The sequence below is a fragment of the Carcharodon carcharias genome, chromosome 26 (genome assembly GCF_017639515.1).
Source record: "Carcharodon carcharias isolate sCarCar2 chromosome 26, sCarCar2.pri, whole genome shotgun sequence".
In the NCBI taxonomy this organism is placed as follows: Eukaryota; Metazoa; Chordata; class Chondrichthyes; order Lamniformes; family Lamnidae; genus Carcharodon; species Carcharodon carcharias.
The window spans coordinates 12,721,610-12,737,872 of NC_054492.1; the positions used below are offsets into that span (position 1 = coordinate 12,721,610).

Sequence of the window (16,263 nt, forward strand, 5' to 3'; positions counted from 1 at the left end):
AACCAATCAGAAATAAGCTCTCTTTAACGGATGGCCTTGGATTTAATGGATGTTATTAGATTGACCATGCTGCTTTCATCTAAATAGATGCAGACAAACGCATTAAAGTGGCTAACCCTGTGGTTGAGATGGATGGTGATGAGATGACCCGCATCATCTGGGCATTTATCAAGGAGAAGGTAGGACCTTTCCTCTTTTGATAAAGTTTGAGTGCTTAAGCTTCATCTTAAATTACTTGATGAATAATCACCATAACTAATTAGATGTGATCATCTTTAGAATGTGCTGAAGACTTGATGAGCTACTAGCAAACGCTAGCAAATCTCCTATGGTATTGCTCATGGTAGGAAGGAAAACCATTTCTCGAACAATTGGGGTGTTAGCAACCAAATAGGAAAGCGCTGCAGTGTGTGCATAATAGATAACCCTTTGCCCACGTCTTGAGTTTGCCACAGTCAGGCATTGTAGCTTGGCAAAACATGCTTCTGGATTCTGGTGGTTAGTGTTGGAGCAGGATAAGGTTGAGTTGGGAAGGGGTAAAGCAGTGAAGGGAATTAAACATATGGATGAGAATTTTAATGAGGATTTGAACAGGGCTGATGGGTGAGCAGTATTTGGTGAAGATGAGAATTGGACAGTGGTGTTTTGGAAGAGGGGAGGTTGGCCATGGTTAGATTAGTTGATTCTGAAGATAACAAATGAGGGTTTTAGCAGCAAATCTGAGGCGGGGGAGAAATGGACATGGGACCTGGGAAGCCTTTCAGATGGAGAAGATATGAGAGCTCAACTCTGGGTCAACTAATATGCTCAGAGTACAAACTGTCTGGTTCAACTGGAGAGTGTGACCTGGAGAGGAGTATAATTGGTGACAAGGATGTGGATTTGCCATGGGCCAAAAACTATGGCTTTGACCCTCCCTAGTGTTGAACTGGAGGGAATTCTGACATCGAAGCATCTGTCTGTAAAGGAAGCTATTCATAGTTTTTTGTTCAAGAATGAGGTGATCTTATTGAAATGTAAGATCCTGAGGGGACTTGATGAGGTGGATTTCTGGGGGATGTTTCTCTTGTAGGGGAGACTTAGAACTAGGGGACAGTGTAAGAATGAGGTCACCCTTTTAAGATGGAGATGAGAATTTTTTTTTGGGTTGCTAGCCTGCAGAATTCTCTTCCCCAGAAAGCAGTGGAGGCTGGGTCATTGAATTTATCCAAGGCAAAGTTAGATTTGATAGATATGGGAGTCAAGGTTATGGAGGTCAGGCAGGAAAGTGGAGTTTAGACAACAACCAGATCATCCATGATCTCAGCAAGTCTGACAGCATCTGTGAAGAGGAATATAGTTAACGTTTCGAGTCCGTATGACTCTTCACCAGAACTAAGTTATATGGACTCGAAACGTTAACTGTATTTCTCTCTGCAGATGCTGTCAGACCTGTTGAGTTTTTCCAGATGTTTTTGTTTTAGATTTCCAGCATCCACAGTGTTTTGCTTTCATCCATGATCTTATTGACTGGCAGAGCAGGCTCAAAGGACTGAATGGCCTACCCCTGCACCTATGTCCTAAAGGGAACTAGACAAATACATGAAATGGAAAAAAGTTGCTGTGCTATGGGAAATGAGCAGGCAAGTGTAACTAATTGGGTAACTTTCAAAAAGCTGCCACAGACATGATGGGCTGAATGGCCTCCATAATTCTAAACAGACAAGATGCTGCAAGAGGCAGTGGAAGAAGTTGAGGTATCAGCTCTGTCACATGACATTAAAATGAACTTCAACTGGTTTAGTGTATAATCAGTGATTTGGTTGATTATACTGCTAAACTCCAGACAAAACGCTTCAATTTATCCCTGCCGTTTATGATTGTTGAGTCATGATATGCAGAGTTTTCAGTTTCTGTCTTGTCTTTGGTATTTTAAAGTAATTCTCTCTACTTCAATACAACTACACTTCAAAAGTACTTCATTGGCTGTAAAATGCTTTGTGGTGTCCAGAGGTCATATATAACAGTATTTTAAGGCCAGTTGCTTAGCGCAGTAAAACGCATGATCTGCTCCAACTGCAGTTGAAGTTGATGAAACACATTTAACACCTGGTATTAGCCTTACAATCTTGTATATTTGACTTCAGCAACTATTTGGCCATTTCCAAAGCTCTTCTAACAATTGTTCATTACTAAAGTGCTCAACTATAAATGATATTTGTCCAAAATATCTAATGTCAGCTAATGATACCCTTGGATAAGATTACTTTGGCTTCAAACTGTGGACACCATTGGGTCATACAGTCAGCTTACTTTTCCTCCTAGCTTTGTACTGTCAACAAACTTGATACATTACATTGTTCCCTCATCTGAATCATTGTAGATTGTAAATGGCTCAGGTCCAAGCACTGAGCCTTGTGGCACTCCATTAATGACTGTTCTTACTGGTTTATTTTCAGTTTAACTGACCCTTAGTCTGTATCCTGATCTCATGTACATTAATCTTCAAACTCTTGTGGGGGCACCTTTTCAAATGCCCTCTGAAAATCCAAACATACTATATCTAGAGGCTTCCCCTCATCCACCTTATTAATTACACCCTCAAAACTGTAATACATCCTCTTGATACAATGTTGGTTCTGCCTAATCATAGTGATTTATCCAAGTGCCCTGTTGCCATGTTTTTATTAGATTCTAGTGTTTTAACATTACTTTTGTCAGGCTAACTGGTCTAAAGTTCCCTGCTTTCTATCCCTCCTTTTTAGCACAGAAGGGTTAAATCGCTACCTTCAATCCATAGCAGCAGTTCTGGAATGTAGGGAATTTTACATGGTCAAAACCAATGCACCCACTATCTCTGAAACCACCTCTTTTAACACCCTAGCATGTAGACCATCAGGTCCATGGAGAGTGTTGACTTAGTCCCATTCATTTCTCCAGTACTTTTTTCTTTGCTAACATTAAATACATTATTTTCCTTACTCATTAGATCCTTGGTCCCCCCACAATTGTGTTTTTGTCCTTTCATGTGAAGGCACTTTGTTTTAGTATGTGCCGTTTCCTTAATCCCTGTTATAATTTTTCCTATCTGTGCCGGTAAGGTTCCCACACTTATGTTCAGTAATCTTGCTTTTTGCATGTTTGTAAAAGCTCTTGCAGTGTGGTTTCTATATTTCTTGCTGATGTTGCCATTTGACTTCTTTCCCCTCTAAATCTCTCCTTGCCCAAAAAGCTCCAATCCTCAGGCTAACTATTCTCTTCAACATTTAAGCCAGTTTTTATAGCGTGTCCTTAACTTCTGTAGTTAACAATGGCTGCACTACTGTGCTATTGGAATTTGCACTTGATGGATTGCATGTTTATTGTAAACTACAAATTACTTCAAGTATTTTCTTATGCTAATTCATTGTCATATCTTTCAATCTAACTTTCCAATTTACCTTGGCCAGCTTAATCCCTTCCATTGACACACCCCACCCTGACCATACATCTGTAACTGCCTTTCTTTAAATTTTAACACATTAGTTTCTGACTTAACCACTGTCCAACGTGATGTAAAAAAACATGTTCTCTCACTTCAATACAACCACAAGTTTGTAGTCAATGTCATATTGCACAATGCTAAATCCAGGTTATTAGTTCCTCCATGTGTTTTGAAAGCTGCTTCCAACATGTTCCATGAACTCATCTTGAGCTACTTCTCTATTTGGTTTGACCAGCTTATAGCAAGATTAAAATCACTAGGAATATTGCACATGCTCCTCTGATTTCTTGATTTATGCTCTCACCAACAATGATTACTGTTAAGGGGCCTATAAACTACACCCACCAGTATTTTTTTGCTATTATTTCTTGCCACTGCTCATACTAATTCTATGTTCTGATTTTCTTTGCTAAGATATTTTCTTTGTTATGCCTTTATCAGAGCTACATCACCATTTTATCCCCTATCATTTCTATAAGTCAAGAACCTGGAATATTTAGTTCTAACCTTGGTCATCCAGTAACCATGTCTCAATAATTGCTGCAGTTCAAACTTCTTTATCACTGTCATTAATTCAGTGATCTTGTCACAAATGATTTTTATTCATGTATAGCACCTTTAATTTTAAATTGGCTAGTGTCTCAAGATGCAGAAATGGTTTAATGTATTTTTGAGTGTACCTTTGGACAAATGGACATTTGGTGTTGGCAGGAACTCTTCCATTGCCTTGAGATAGTTATTTCATTGCCAGGACATTGGTCCTTGCCTGATTTTTAAATAGTGAACTGATCTGGCACAGTGATTGTGTGACAAACTCATCAAATCAAAGCATAAATTAATTTTCAATAAAGTGGTGGCTGCAAACGTAATTGGTTTCCAGCTATCCTTTTGTAGGAAATGCTGAATTTTGTGAAGTTTATCTCTAGTCTGCACAGTTAATTCTGTAAAATTTCAGAACTAATTTTCAGTTTGCTGCTCATACTTGCAAATTTGTCTCCTGTTGCCATAAAAGTTGTAACCCCTTTGAACAGGCAAGGTGCTTTGCAACCTGTGTAAGCTGAACCATGAAGAGAGATTCAGAGGGGCAACTGAAGACTTTGTTGAAAAGCTGGCTTTGAGATTTTTCAAGGTGGGAAGCAAATGGAGAGGTTTAGGGCAGAGTTCTCAGCAGGACCAAGGTAGCTAAAACCACTGCCCCCAGTATTTGGATGCAGAGTGTGGATGGATGTGTACAAAACTAAATGGAGTGCTAAGGATATTGGTTGATGAGATTAAGGGTAAGGTGGGGCCCTGGCCAGGTTTAAACTAAGACAAGGATTTTGAACTGAATGTGTTGGGAGAGCAGGGAACAGTTGGTGATGGCAGCAGGCTGATGAAGGGGCAGCACTAAGGACAAAATATGTGGAACAAAGTTTTGGACAAGATAAACTTGTGATGGATGGGAGACCAGCAATAAATGTTTTATCTAAAGTAGCCATGTTTTAGAATTAAGGCATAGATAAGTTTCAGTGATGGGAGGGAGATGTTGGCATGGTTAGCTGTGAAAATAAACGGCTACATAGAATGTAGCTGGTTTAAAACTCAGTCTAGAACTTAATGCCAAGACGGCACGTGGTACAATTTTAATCAGCATGTGGATGGACAGGAGTCAGCAACAAATGAAGGGACTGAAGCTGCTAAGGCCATAGTCAGAACAATTTGGGTTTTTAGTTAAAGTTTCTAAATTTTGATCCACTATCTTTAGTCTTTGCATGTTATTGCAATTCTTCAAAATTGCCCTCTACAATTGAATAGGGCTGTGTTGTTGAACAGTCAACTGCTCTGGGTATGTGGTTTTTTTTATAATACTCTGCTGCATGCTGTAAGATACGGTGTTTGACACTTGTCATAGTGCCAGTAACTGGGGCTATCTTTTAGCATTTGAGTTGAGGGCACTGGTCATAAATCTTCTCAACCAAAAAATACATCTGGAATGGAGGATGATGGCTCTGTCACGATATTTGGCAAAATTGCCACAACAAATTGCTAGTGTTTAATCAATCATCCATTGTCATAAAACTGGCAGTGTTGAATGATTTTGAGGAAAGCATGATATACTCTAGAGATCTTGTTTTGTAATTGAAATTTTGAAGGTTTCTTGCTGATCTAACATCTTGCAAGCTGGAGTACATTATTCATCAGAAACTTCTTTCTGCAGCTCATCCTTTCTAACGTTGATGTGGAGATGAAGTATTTTGACCTGGGTTTGCCACACCGGGATGCCACTGATGATCAAGTCACTATTGACTCTGCACTTGCAACCCAGAAGTATCACGTTGCAGTCAAGTGTGCCACGATCACTCCTGATGAGGACAGAGTAGTGGGTAAATGTTTTTTTATCTTTAAGTTGTGTGTTTGTATAGAATAAAAATCCACTCTTACATAAGTTTAATATTATTTAATTTGTGTTGAAATACTTTATATCTTAATGCCAAAAAACTAAAATAACTGTTGTACTTGGTTCCTCAATGTTCACAATTATAGTCCCACCTGTTTATGAACTAATAAAATTGCAGTGTGCCTCTTGCCAGTGTTTGGATGCAATTATGTTAAGGCATTCTTGCCTTTGAGTCAAAAACTCTGATTCAAGCCCAACTCCAGAGACTTGACTGTATAACCCGGTTTGACACTTCAGTACGGAAGGAGTGTGACACTGTTGGTGTTCTCTTAAGAGATATTAAACTCTCTTTTCTACTCTTTCAAATGAATGTAAATGATCCTATGGAACTATTGGAACAGGAGAGTTCTCCTGGTTTCCTGATCAATATTTATTATTTGACGTAGATGACTATGTGGGGGGTAGGATTTGTAAGTTTGCGGATGATGTAAAGATTGGCCAGGTGGTTAACAGTGAGGTTGAGCGTCTTGGGCTACAGGAAGATATAGACGAGATGGTCAAATGGGTAGATAAGTGGCAAATGGAACTTAACCCTGTAAAGTGAGAGGTGATACATTTTGGAAGGAGTAATTTGACAGGGAAGTATGCAATGAACAGCATGACACTAGGAAGTTCTGAGGAACAAAGGGACCTTGGCGTGTGTGTCCATAGATCTCTGAAGGCAGAGGGGCATGTTGGTTGGGTGGTGAAAAAGGCATATGGGACACTTGCCTTTATCAATCGAGACATAGATTATTAAAGTAGGGAGGTCATGTTGGAGTTGTATAGAATCTCAGTGAGGCGACAGCTGGAGTACTGTGTGCAGTTCTGGTCGCCACATTATAGGAAGGATGTGATTGCACTGGAGAGGGTGCAGAGGAGATTCACCAGGATGTTGCCTGAGATGAAACATTTAAGTTATGAAGAGAGGTTGGATAGACTTGGGTTGTTTTCATTGGAGCAGATAAGACAGGCGACCTGATCGAGGTGTTCAAAATTATGAGGGGCACGGACAGGGTGGGTAGGGAGCAGCTGTTCCCTTTAGTTGAAGGGTTAGTCACAAGGGGGCATAAGTTCAAGGTGAGGGGCAGGAGGTTTAGGGGGGAATGTGAGGAAAAACTTTTTTACCCAGAGGGTGGTGACAGTCTGGAATGCACTGCCTGGGATGGTGGTGGAGGCGGGTTGCCTTACATCCTTTAAAAAGTACCTGGATGAGCACTTGGCATGTCATAACATTCAAGGCTATGGGCCAAGTGCTGGTAGATGGGATTAGGTAGGTCGGTGCAGACTTGATGGGCCGAAGGGCCTCTTCCACACTGATTCTATGATTCCATCAATGTTTTAAAGAAAAATGACCTAATTGTTTATCTCATTGTTCGTGGAATGATGCTGTGTGTAGATTGACTGGATTCCCTAAATTACTAAGGTGATTGCGCTTCAAAAGCACTTCATTGATTGAAATGTTTTGGAATAACCTATTCAGCTGTGAGCCCCAAAACAAATGATTTAATGTTAATCTGTGACATATAATTTTAGTTGCACATAATCTAGGTATACATGGATTTGAGGTATATTGAAACCTCAGTATGTGCAAGAATATCTGTAGGTGGTGGGAGGACATCAGAAGTCAAGGATATTTAACCTTGCTCTGCTGTTTGCTGACAAATCAAATGCTATTAGACAAGATGAACTGACAACTCTGGCTTTCCTCCTTAAACCTTCCCAATCTTGACTGACTGCCCACTTATTAGCTGACCAAAATGTTGCTGACACTGGCTGCTACTATAGAATGAGCATGTGCACATTTTGTAATGCTGTCAATGTAGGATAAATATGTACTCTTATTACTAACAAGTAGTACCAAAAAGATAACTAATCAGAAGTGAAGTAAGGTAGAAAAATTACTTTCAATTTTAGCATTCGCTCGGAGGTATGAAAGCATACCGAAAATTGTCAGATCAGTGGAAGGGACAATGACCTGGCGGAGGTGATGCATAACTACAGATGCAAAACATAAATGAGGGCAGCTAATGTAAGTAAGTTTTTAAAAAAAAATGTATTGGTGGTAATGCACAATTTACAAATAGATGACTGGAGAGCTGCTTAACCAGACCATATGACCATTGCTTGAATGCAATGTAACAAGTTCATTATCTAAAGATGCATCTGCACTTGTAATGTCTTCTCAAGGAATGATTAGAATCTGGGTCTTGCTACCAAATGGTTGTCTTGAAGGGGAAGCTAGATAAGTGAGGTAGAAGAATATGCTGACAGGGCTAGATGAAGTAGGGTTGTGAGAGACTTGCGTGGATCATAAATACCACAGTCTAATTAGGCCTGTTCCAGTGCTGTAAATTCTGTTCATACATATGTAATATGTGTATGTAATTTGCTAGGGTCATTTGAAGCAGTTTATTTGTACCAATACTGCAATTGCAGCACAAATGTAGCTTGAATCCAGTGCCTGATCTTGATCTGAAACTGGACCAATATTTCCTTTTGATTCAGTCAGTTTGGGTCTTCACAACTGATTCACACTGCCAAGTTTGCCATCATTGTGAATGCATTACAACTCTTTAGTCTTTCCTTTCAGTCTGTTCAAGTCAACTTACCAAATGATCTGGTTTTCCAGAATTTAAACTGAAGAAAATGTGGAAGAGCCCAAATGGTACAATCAGAAACATCTTGGGTGGTACAGTCTTCCGTGAACCAATTATCTGCAACAACATCCCTAGACTTGTTCCTGGTTGGACTAAACCCATCACCATTGGCAGACATGCGCATGGTGACCAGGTGTGTGATCTTATTCCTTGGTTGCTAAGTGATTATTAACTTTCTCAAATTTGGCCACATTTAAATGTTCAGTTTAAATGAGACTAGTTTATTGGTGGGTATCAATCTCTCTTGGGCAGGATTTGAGGGCATTTTCATTGTATTTTATGATCATAATGCCACTCAGCGATGTCTGACACTTTTTCACAAAAGTGCTGCTAATGGCTAGAAACTCTTTCCTGTTATGCTCATTGCTATGATGAAGTGAGCATTAATGTGGAATAATCTCCATTGTGTTATTAGAAACCAGAGTTCAAAAGTTCCTTTGGAAATGGCACGTTAGTTTGTCCTATCTCCTGGTAAATACCTACATATTCTACAGTATTGGCTCATGTTTTGGAGTGAGTTGGTGGGCTCCTTGAAGGGAACAGATGTATGAGCTCTAGCTGCAATATCAAGTAGTTAGTTATAGGATGAACAAGTGAGAACAGCCTAGAAAGTAAGAACTTGGGAGAAGAGGATGTTGCAGCACATTACTGTCCAAATTAAGTTAGCTGGATTTCATCAAGGGCCTTTCAGTGCCTTGCAATCACTGAGCTGATCAAATGCCATCTGTTTGAAGTAGATCTCCTGAAATGGTAATCATTTTAGCACTGTGCTATCTGATTGTTGGTGTTCATGATCCTGTTGTACAATCTGGTTGTTCCAGACGTTGGTGGTTGATCTGCCTGGTGCTGGGAAGGAAGGTGTGAGCCAAGAAATGCATTACTTTTAACTATAAGCAGTAGCAACAACTGATAACACAACACTATTTTAACCTGAAATAAAACAGAAAATACTGGAAAAACTCAGCAGGTCTGGCAGCATCTGTGGAGAGAAACAGAATTAATGTTTCAAGTCTGTATGGTTCCCCTTCAGAGCTAATTTAACCTGACCTCGTTTCCACAAGATATATGACATTGTTGACTGTACCCATATGGTAGTTCATGTACCAGACTGAAATGGCTTAATCGGAACAAGGATTGTATTATGTAACCACTGACTCATTGGCTAAACTAATAAAGCATGCAGCATGTGTCAAATGTGTACACTTGCAAGGCAGTAATTGTTCTGAATTGTGCTCCAGTCAGACTTTTAAAGAAATAATTTACAGTTGTAGTCTAAGTAAACAGAAACTCTGGTTACTCTTGAGATAGTGAAGTGCATGTCTGTTTGTTACAGGTCAAGATGGGTTGGAAAACTTATTTTGGCTTCAAGCGATGCAGGAAATTTGTGTAGTGGAAATGCGCACACGATCCTTTTGTTCTCGCTTAGATCTAATCTGCCTTGATTACCCCTGCTTAGTCCATGCCTTTTAAGCATTGATTAGCAAATCCTTTATTGATTTCTTTTGTAGTTTTGTTGTTAATGCCTTGAAAGACTAGGCTGGGCTATGGCTTTCCCCTCCTTTTAATAAAAATATAATATTCTTCACCCTCTTGAAGATAAAAATTGCTTAAGAAATTACAATTATTACATTAGTTTTGTATTTAGGCACATGAGCTATTTGGGCATACTGGTTTATCAATTTAAATTCCATTCATTTTAATACAGTTCTTTCATGAGTTTTGCCTAGCATTCTGCACCTTCATTCTCTATAAGCAGAGTAAAACGCTTAATTCTGTCGAGTTACTGCTTTTATTTTAAATTATTCAAAAGTATTTGTGCATTCCTATATTTGTAATTAACTTGTGTTGTTTTTCTTCCAGTACAAAGCTACAGACTTTGTGGTAGACAAGCCTGGTAAATTCAAGTTGGTCTTCACTCCAAAGGATGCCAGTGCTGCCAAGGAGTGGGAGGTGTATAACTTTCCTGGAGGTGGTGTTGGAATGGGCATGTACAACACTGATGAGGTGAATCCAGAGATTCTCAATTATAATTTCTCAACTGTTGGGAATGTTTGCTGTTTCTTCTGAAATGGAGAGCGAGGGCAGGAGTTTCAGTCCTCATTTTGATTGCTGTGTACCTCCTAAGAAGGGGGGGCTGTTGCCCACTATGGAGAGATACCCCACAAACCTTGGTGTCTTCATTTTAGGAAGCTGTGGTTTCTGGACTCCACTGTGGGGTTGGTGGGGGCTTGAACTTTGAAAACAAAAGGTCTGCACCTAAGATCTGTAAATCAATCCAGCCAGGTTGCAGCAAATATTTCAGAGAATATATTTGCATGTGCTTGTAATCTGCCTGCCACTGCTTCTGCAGGGCCAGAGGTTGGTGGGTGAGGGGAGCTGAGTCCTCGATCAATTTTGGCCATGTAGAATCCAGGTCCCTGAAGAAAACTTGGTCGTGGATCTTCATCAGAACTTGAAATTAAAAGATAGCAATGCTAGACATTTTAAGAGGATATTTCAGAGTAAGTATATTCCTACTATAAAGAAAAATTGTAAGGGGAGGACCTATCTTCTGTGGTTAGCTAAAGAAGCTAAGAAAAACATTGAACTTAGCAAAAAGCATATCACTGCAGTGCAGGAGGTCGCCATTCGGCCCAACAAGTCAGCACTGGCTCTCAACAGCATTCCACCAATTCCTACTTCCCTGCCTTATCCCTGTAATCTTGCACATTCTCTCTTTTCAGGTAGCAATCCAATTCCTTCTGAATAGCTTGATCGAACCTGCCTCCACTACTGTTAGGAAGTTTGTTCCAGACTCCAACCACCCTCTGGGTGAAAGATTTTCCTCACATCGCATTTACTCTTGCCAATTATTTTGAATCTGTGCCCTCTAGTTCTTGATATTCTCTTGAGTGGGAACAGTTTCTCACTATTTACCCTGTCCATTCCCCTCAGGATCTTGAATAGCTCTCTCAAATCTCCTCTCAGCCTTCTTTTCTCCAAGGAAAGGAGTCCCAACCTCTCCAATCTATCCTCGTAGTGACAGTTCTTCATGCTGGGAATCATTCTTGTGAATTTCCTCTGTACTCTCTCCAATGCCTTCATTTCCTTAAATATGGTGCCCACACCTGGATGCAACCCTCCAGATGAGGTCTAACCAGTGTTTTATACAAGTTCAACATGAGCTCCTTATTCTTGTACTCAATGCACCAATTTATACAGCCTACAATGCTATATGCTTTAACTGCTCTCAACATGCCTTACCATCTTCAATGATGTATGTATACGCTGTGGTCCCGCTATTCTTGCACCTCCTTTAGAAGCTCTCCCTTTGTTTTATCCTGTCTCACCATTTCTTTCCTGCCAAAATGAATTGCCTCATACTTCTCTGCATTGAACTTCATCTGCCACTTAATCTGTCCAATCCACCAACATGTCTTGAACTTCTGAAGTTCAAGACATCGCCTTCACAGTTGACAACGTTTCCAATCTTATCACCCGCAAATTTTGAAATCATGCACACCAGAGTCTAGGTCATTAATGTATATGAGGGAGAGCAAGGGTCCCAACACTGACTCTTGAGGAGCTCCACTACAAACCTTCTTCCAATCTGGAAAAAAAAAACATGTATCGCTACTGTACTCAGCCAATTTCTCAACCAAGTGCCTACTTTCCCCTTTATTCTATGAGCTAGAATTTTGCTCACAAGTCTGTGTGGCATCGTATCAAATGCCTTTTGACAACCTTTATACAGCACATCAACAGCATTTCTTCTATCAATTTTCTCTATTACCACCTCAAAAACTCCTAAGTTAGTTAAACATGATTTTCCCTTGATGAATCTATGCTAGCTTTCCTTAATTATCCTGCACTTGTCTAAGTGATTATTGATGTTATCCCATATTATAGTTTCCAGAAGTTTCTCTACCACTGACGTCAAACTGACTGGCCAGTAGTTGTCACCTTTATCCTTGCACCCCTTTTTGAACAAGGGTGTAACATTTGCAGTTCTCCAGTCCTTTGGCACCTCCCCTGTGTCTAAGGAAGACTAGAAGATTATCACTAGTTCCTCTGCAATTTCCACTCTCATCTCTCTCAGTACTCTTGGATACATCTCATCTGGTCCTGGTACCTTATCTATTTTAAGTAAAGAGAGCCTTTTTGACACCACCTTCCTCTGATTATAAGTTCTTCTAGTATACTAGTTACTTCCCCTCTCACCTGGTCTGGGTAGCAAGTTCTTCCTTTGTAAAGACAGATAAAGTACTAGTTCAACACCTCCGCTATTTTTCCAGCCTCCACATGCAAATCCCCCTTTTTGTTCCTAATCAGCCCTACTCTTTTACCACCCTTTTTATTATCTACATGCTTATAGAAGACCTTGGGATTCCCTTTTGTTTTCATGCTCTCTCCTTGCTTTTCTTCACTTCCCCTCTGGTCCTGTATTCAGCCTGATTCTCCATTGTGTTTTCTACCTGATATGGGGGTGGGTGCAGGAAACTATAGGCCAGTTAGCTTGATGTCTGTATTGGGGAAGGTGTTGAATCATTAAGGAGATTATAGCTGGGCACTTAAAGAAACTGAAGGCAATTGGGAAGAGTCAGCATGGTTTTGTGAAAGGGAAATCATGTTTACCCAATTTATTGGAGTTCTTTGGAGTGACAAAAAATGCCCTTTGGGTGTCTGTAGATGTGCTGAATTTGGATTTCCAGAAGGCATTTGATAAGGTGCCACATCAAAGGTTTATTGGGGAAAATAAAAACTTGTGGTGTAGGTGGTAAAATATTAGCATGGATAAGCATGGTGCAGTTATGTGGGAAAATGTGAGGTTGTTCACTTTGGCAGGGACAATAAAAAAGCCGAGTATTACTTAATTGGAGAATGGCTGCAGAATTCTGAGGTGCAGAGGGATCTAGTGCACAAGTCACAGTTATGCAGGTACAGCAAGTAATTAAGGCTAATGGAATGCAAGTGGAACTGAACACAAAAGGATGTTATGTTTAAGTTATGCAGGGCATTGGTGAGACCACGTCTCTAATATTGCATGCAGTTTTGGTCTCCTTTATTTAAGGATGGATTTAACTGTGGAGATGGTTTAAGGGAGGTTTACTAGATTGATATCTGGAATGGGCGAATTGTCTTATGAGGAAAGGTTAAACAGACTGGGCTTGTTTCCACTGGAGTTTGGAAGAGTAAGGGGTGACTTGATTGAACTATATAAGATCCTGAACAGTATTGATGAGGTAAATGTGGAAAGGATGTTTCTTCTTGTGGGTGAGCCCAGAACTAGGGAGCACTGTTTTAAAATTAGGGGTTGCCCTTTTAAGACAGAGGAGAAATTGAGAGTTGTGTGACTTTAGAACTCTCTGCCTCATGCAGGGTAATTGACTATTTTTAAGGCAGAGGTAGATTCTTCAGGCAAGGGATTATTGGGTAGATGAGAATGTGGAATTTAAAACAACCAGATCAGCCACAATCTTCTGAATAGCAGAGCAGGCTTGAGGGGCTGAATGACCTACTTCTCCTATTTCATACGTTCATAAAGTTGGGAGGGAAGTAAGAGTGAAAGAGAATCTCACTTCACTTGTGGGGAGGTTACAGAATTGCAAAAGATTTTTGAGTACAGAAATAGGCATTCGGCCTAACATCTGTGCTGATGTTTAAGCTCTGCACAAGTATTTTCCCATCTTTCAGCATCAGCATGTCCTTTTATACCTTTTCTTGTACTTATCTAGTTTCTGCTTTGTTTCAACTTCAGGTTCCACATTCTAACCATACTCTAAGGAAGTTCCTCCTGAAATCCCTATTGAATTTATTGGTGACTGTCTATCTTATTTTATAAGGCGATAAGAAATTGGAGCAGGAGCGCACCACGCACCCCCCCTTGCCTGCTGCACCATGCAGTATGATCATGGCTGATCTTCTGCCTCAAGTCAACTTTCCCACCTGTTGTTCCCCAAATCTCTTGTTTTTCAGGTGAAAAATCTGTCTTTCAGACTTAAATATTCTCAGCATTGGACCATCAACAGCCCTTGAGTAGACAGTTCTAAAGATTCACAGTCCTCAGTGAAGTTTCTCCTAATCTCAGTCCTAAATGATTGACCCCATGTTCTCGGTTCCTAACCCCTCTCTATCCTGTCAAGCCCCTTCAGAATTTTATTTGTCTCAACCCCTTACTCTTCCAAACTCAAGACTATGGGCCCAATTTATTCAGCCTTGTCATGGGACAATCCTCTTATTGCAGGAACTGGTCTAGTAAACCTTTGATATATACCAGCTCCAATGCAAATATATTCTTCATTTGGCATGAAAACCAAAACTTCACACTACTCCATGTGATCCCACCAAAGCCTTTTGTCATGGTAGCAGACTGACTTCTTGTACTCCAACCCCCTTGTACTGAAGACCAGTGTGCCATTTGTCTTCCTCATTGCTTAATGTACCTGCATGCTGGCTTTGTGTTCCTTGCATGATTCCACTCAAGTCTCTGAAACTCAGCATTTCCAAGTTTCATGCCTTTATTTTTAAGCAAATCAGCTTTTCTATTCTGGGTGATGTAGCTGGGTGACTTTCTGGACAAACAGTTTGAACCTTGTGCAAGTAAAGATGAAAATTTTTTGGGTGAGTCTGCAAATTCTGGTGTGAAATGAAAACTGGTAACAGTCCTGATGGCAGACAGTCCCTCCATCAGCGTGGTATTCTGACACAGGGTGGGGAATGACCCTGAAATGCAATACTTGGATAGTGCCTGCGTTTTCCAGTCCAAATGACTTTTCTTGCTTTTTTTTCTAGTCCATCAATGGCTTTGCTCACAGCTGCTTTCAGTATGCCCTGCAGAAAAAGTGGCCTCTCTACATGAGCACAAAGAATACTATTTTAAAGGCTTATGATGGACGTTTCAAAGACATCTTTGAGGAGGTTTTTCAGCAGTAAGTGTTTGCCCCCTTTCTCTCTTCCAGTCATATTAGCCCAAGAATTTAATATCAATGCATTTGAATTTAATTTTTTGAACCTGTCTGGACATTCATATTAAAACCTCTGGGTATTCCTAAAACCAGTGTATTTTAAGTATGTGAATACTGAAATCCTAAATTGACCCACTGGAGTTTGAGTTGTCTTTTGGAAAAGTGCAGTAAGGTCAAGAATGAACAAAATGGAAGCATGCCCATATATTGTTTAAATGGGCTACAGTGTCACTGGCTGGAGGTGGGTGATGCATGGATTGGGCTGAACAGGAGCAAAGAACAAATGAACTAATAGTTTTGACCAGGACTTGGGGTAAAATCTGTCTTTTGTACTGCTTGTCACTAGTTGCACTGTAATCAAAATTATTGCCAGAGTGCTGATTGTCTTGTTGCACTGATCTGTCTTTTTTTACCCCCCCCCTACAGAAAGTACAAAGGAGACTTTGAGAAGGCTGGCATATGGTATGAGCATCGACTCATTGATGACATGGTTGCTCAAGTACTGAAGTCGTCTGGTGGTTTTGTTTGGGCTTGCAAGAACTATGATGGTGATGTGCAGTCTGATATTCTAGCTCAAGGTGATTGCCTGTTACTTAATCATAAGAGGGGGAGCCAGCCTTTTAACTCTTAGTGAGCATTCTAGATTTGCTGTGTTTTTTGGTCCCTCTTGGAGGCATTGTTACTTGAGTTCCCACATCCCTGACTATAGTAGCAGAGTACATGTTTCTACCTTGGTGGAAATAAAATTGGAAGTGGCATAGTGTTGGGAAATGACTGTTT

The 16,263-nt window shown here is 40.2% G+C and overlaps 1 protein-coding gene across 1 annotated transcript in view; it reads left to right on the forward strand.

The window, feature by feature from the left end:
- The window catches only part of idh2 (isocitrate dehydrogenase (NADP(+)) 2), a 32,030-nt gene that overhangs the window by 7,705 nt on the left and 8,062 nt on the right, over positions 1-16,263 (forward strand). The window contains exons 2-7 of the mRNA XM_041175165.1: positions 88-179; positions 5,661-5,826; positions 8,512-8,672; positions 10,400-10,543; positions 15,311-15,447; positions 15,910-16,061. Coding sequence (XP_041031099.1) covers positions 88-179; positions 5,661-5,826; positions 8,512-8,672; positions 10,400-10,543; positions 15,311-15,447; positions 15,910-16,061 — 852 coding nt within the window. The remainder of the gene's footprint in view (positions 1-87; positions 180-5,660; positions 5,827-8,511; positions 8,673-10,399; positions 10,544-15,310; positions 15,448-15,909; positions 16,062-16,263) is intronic.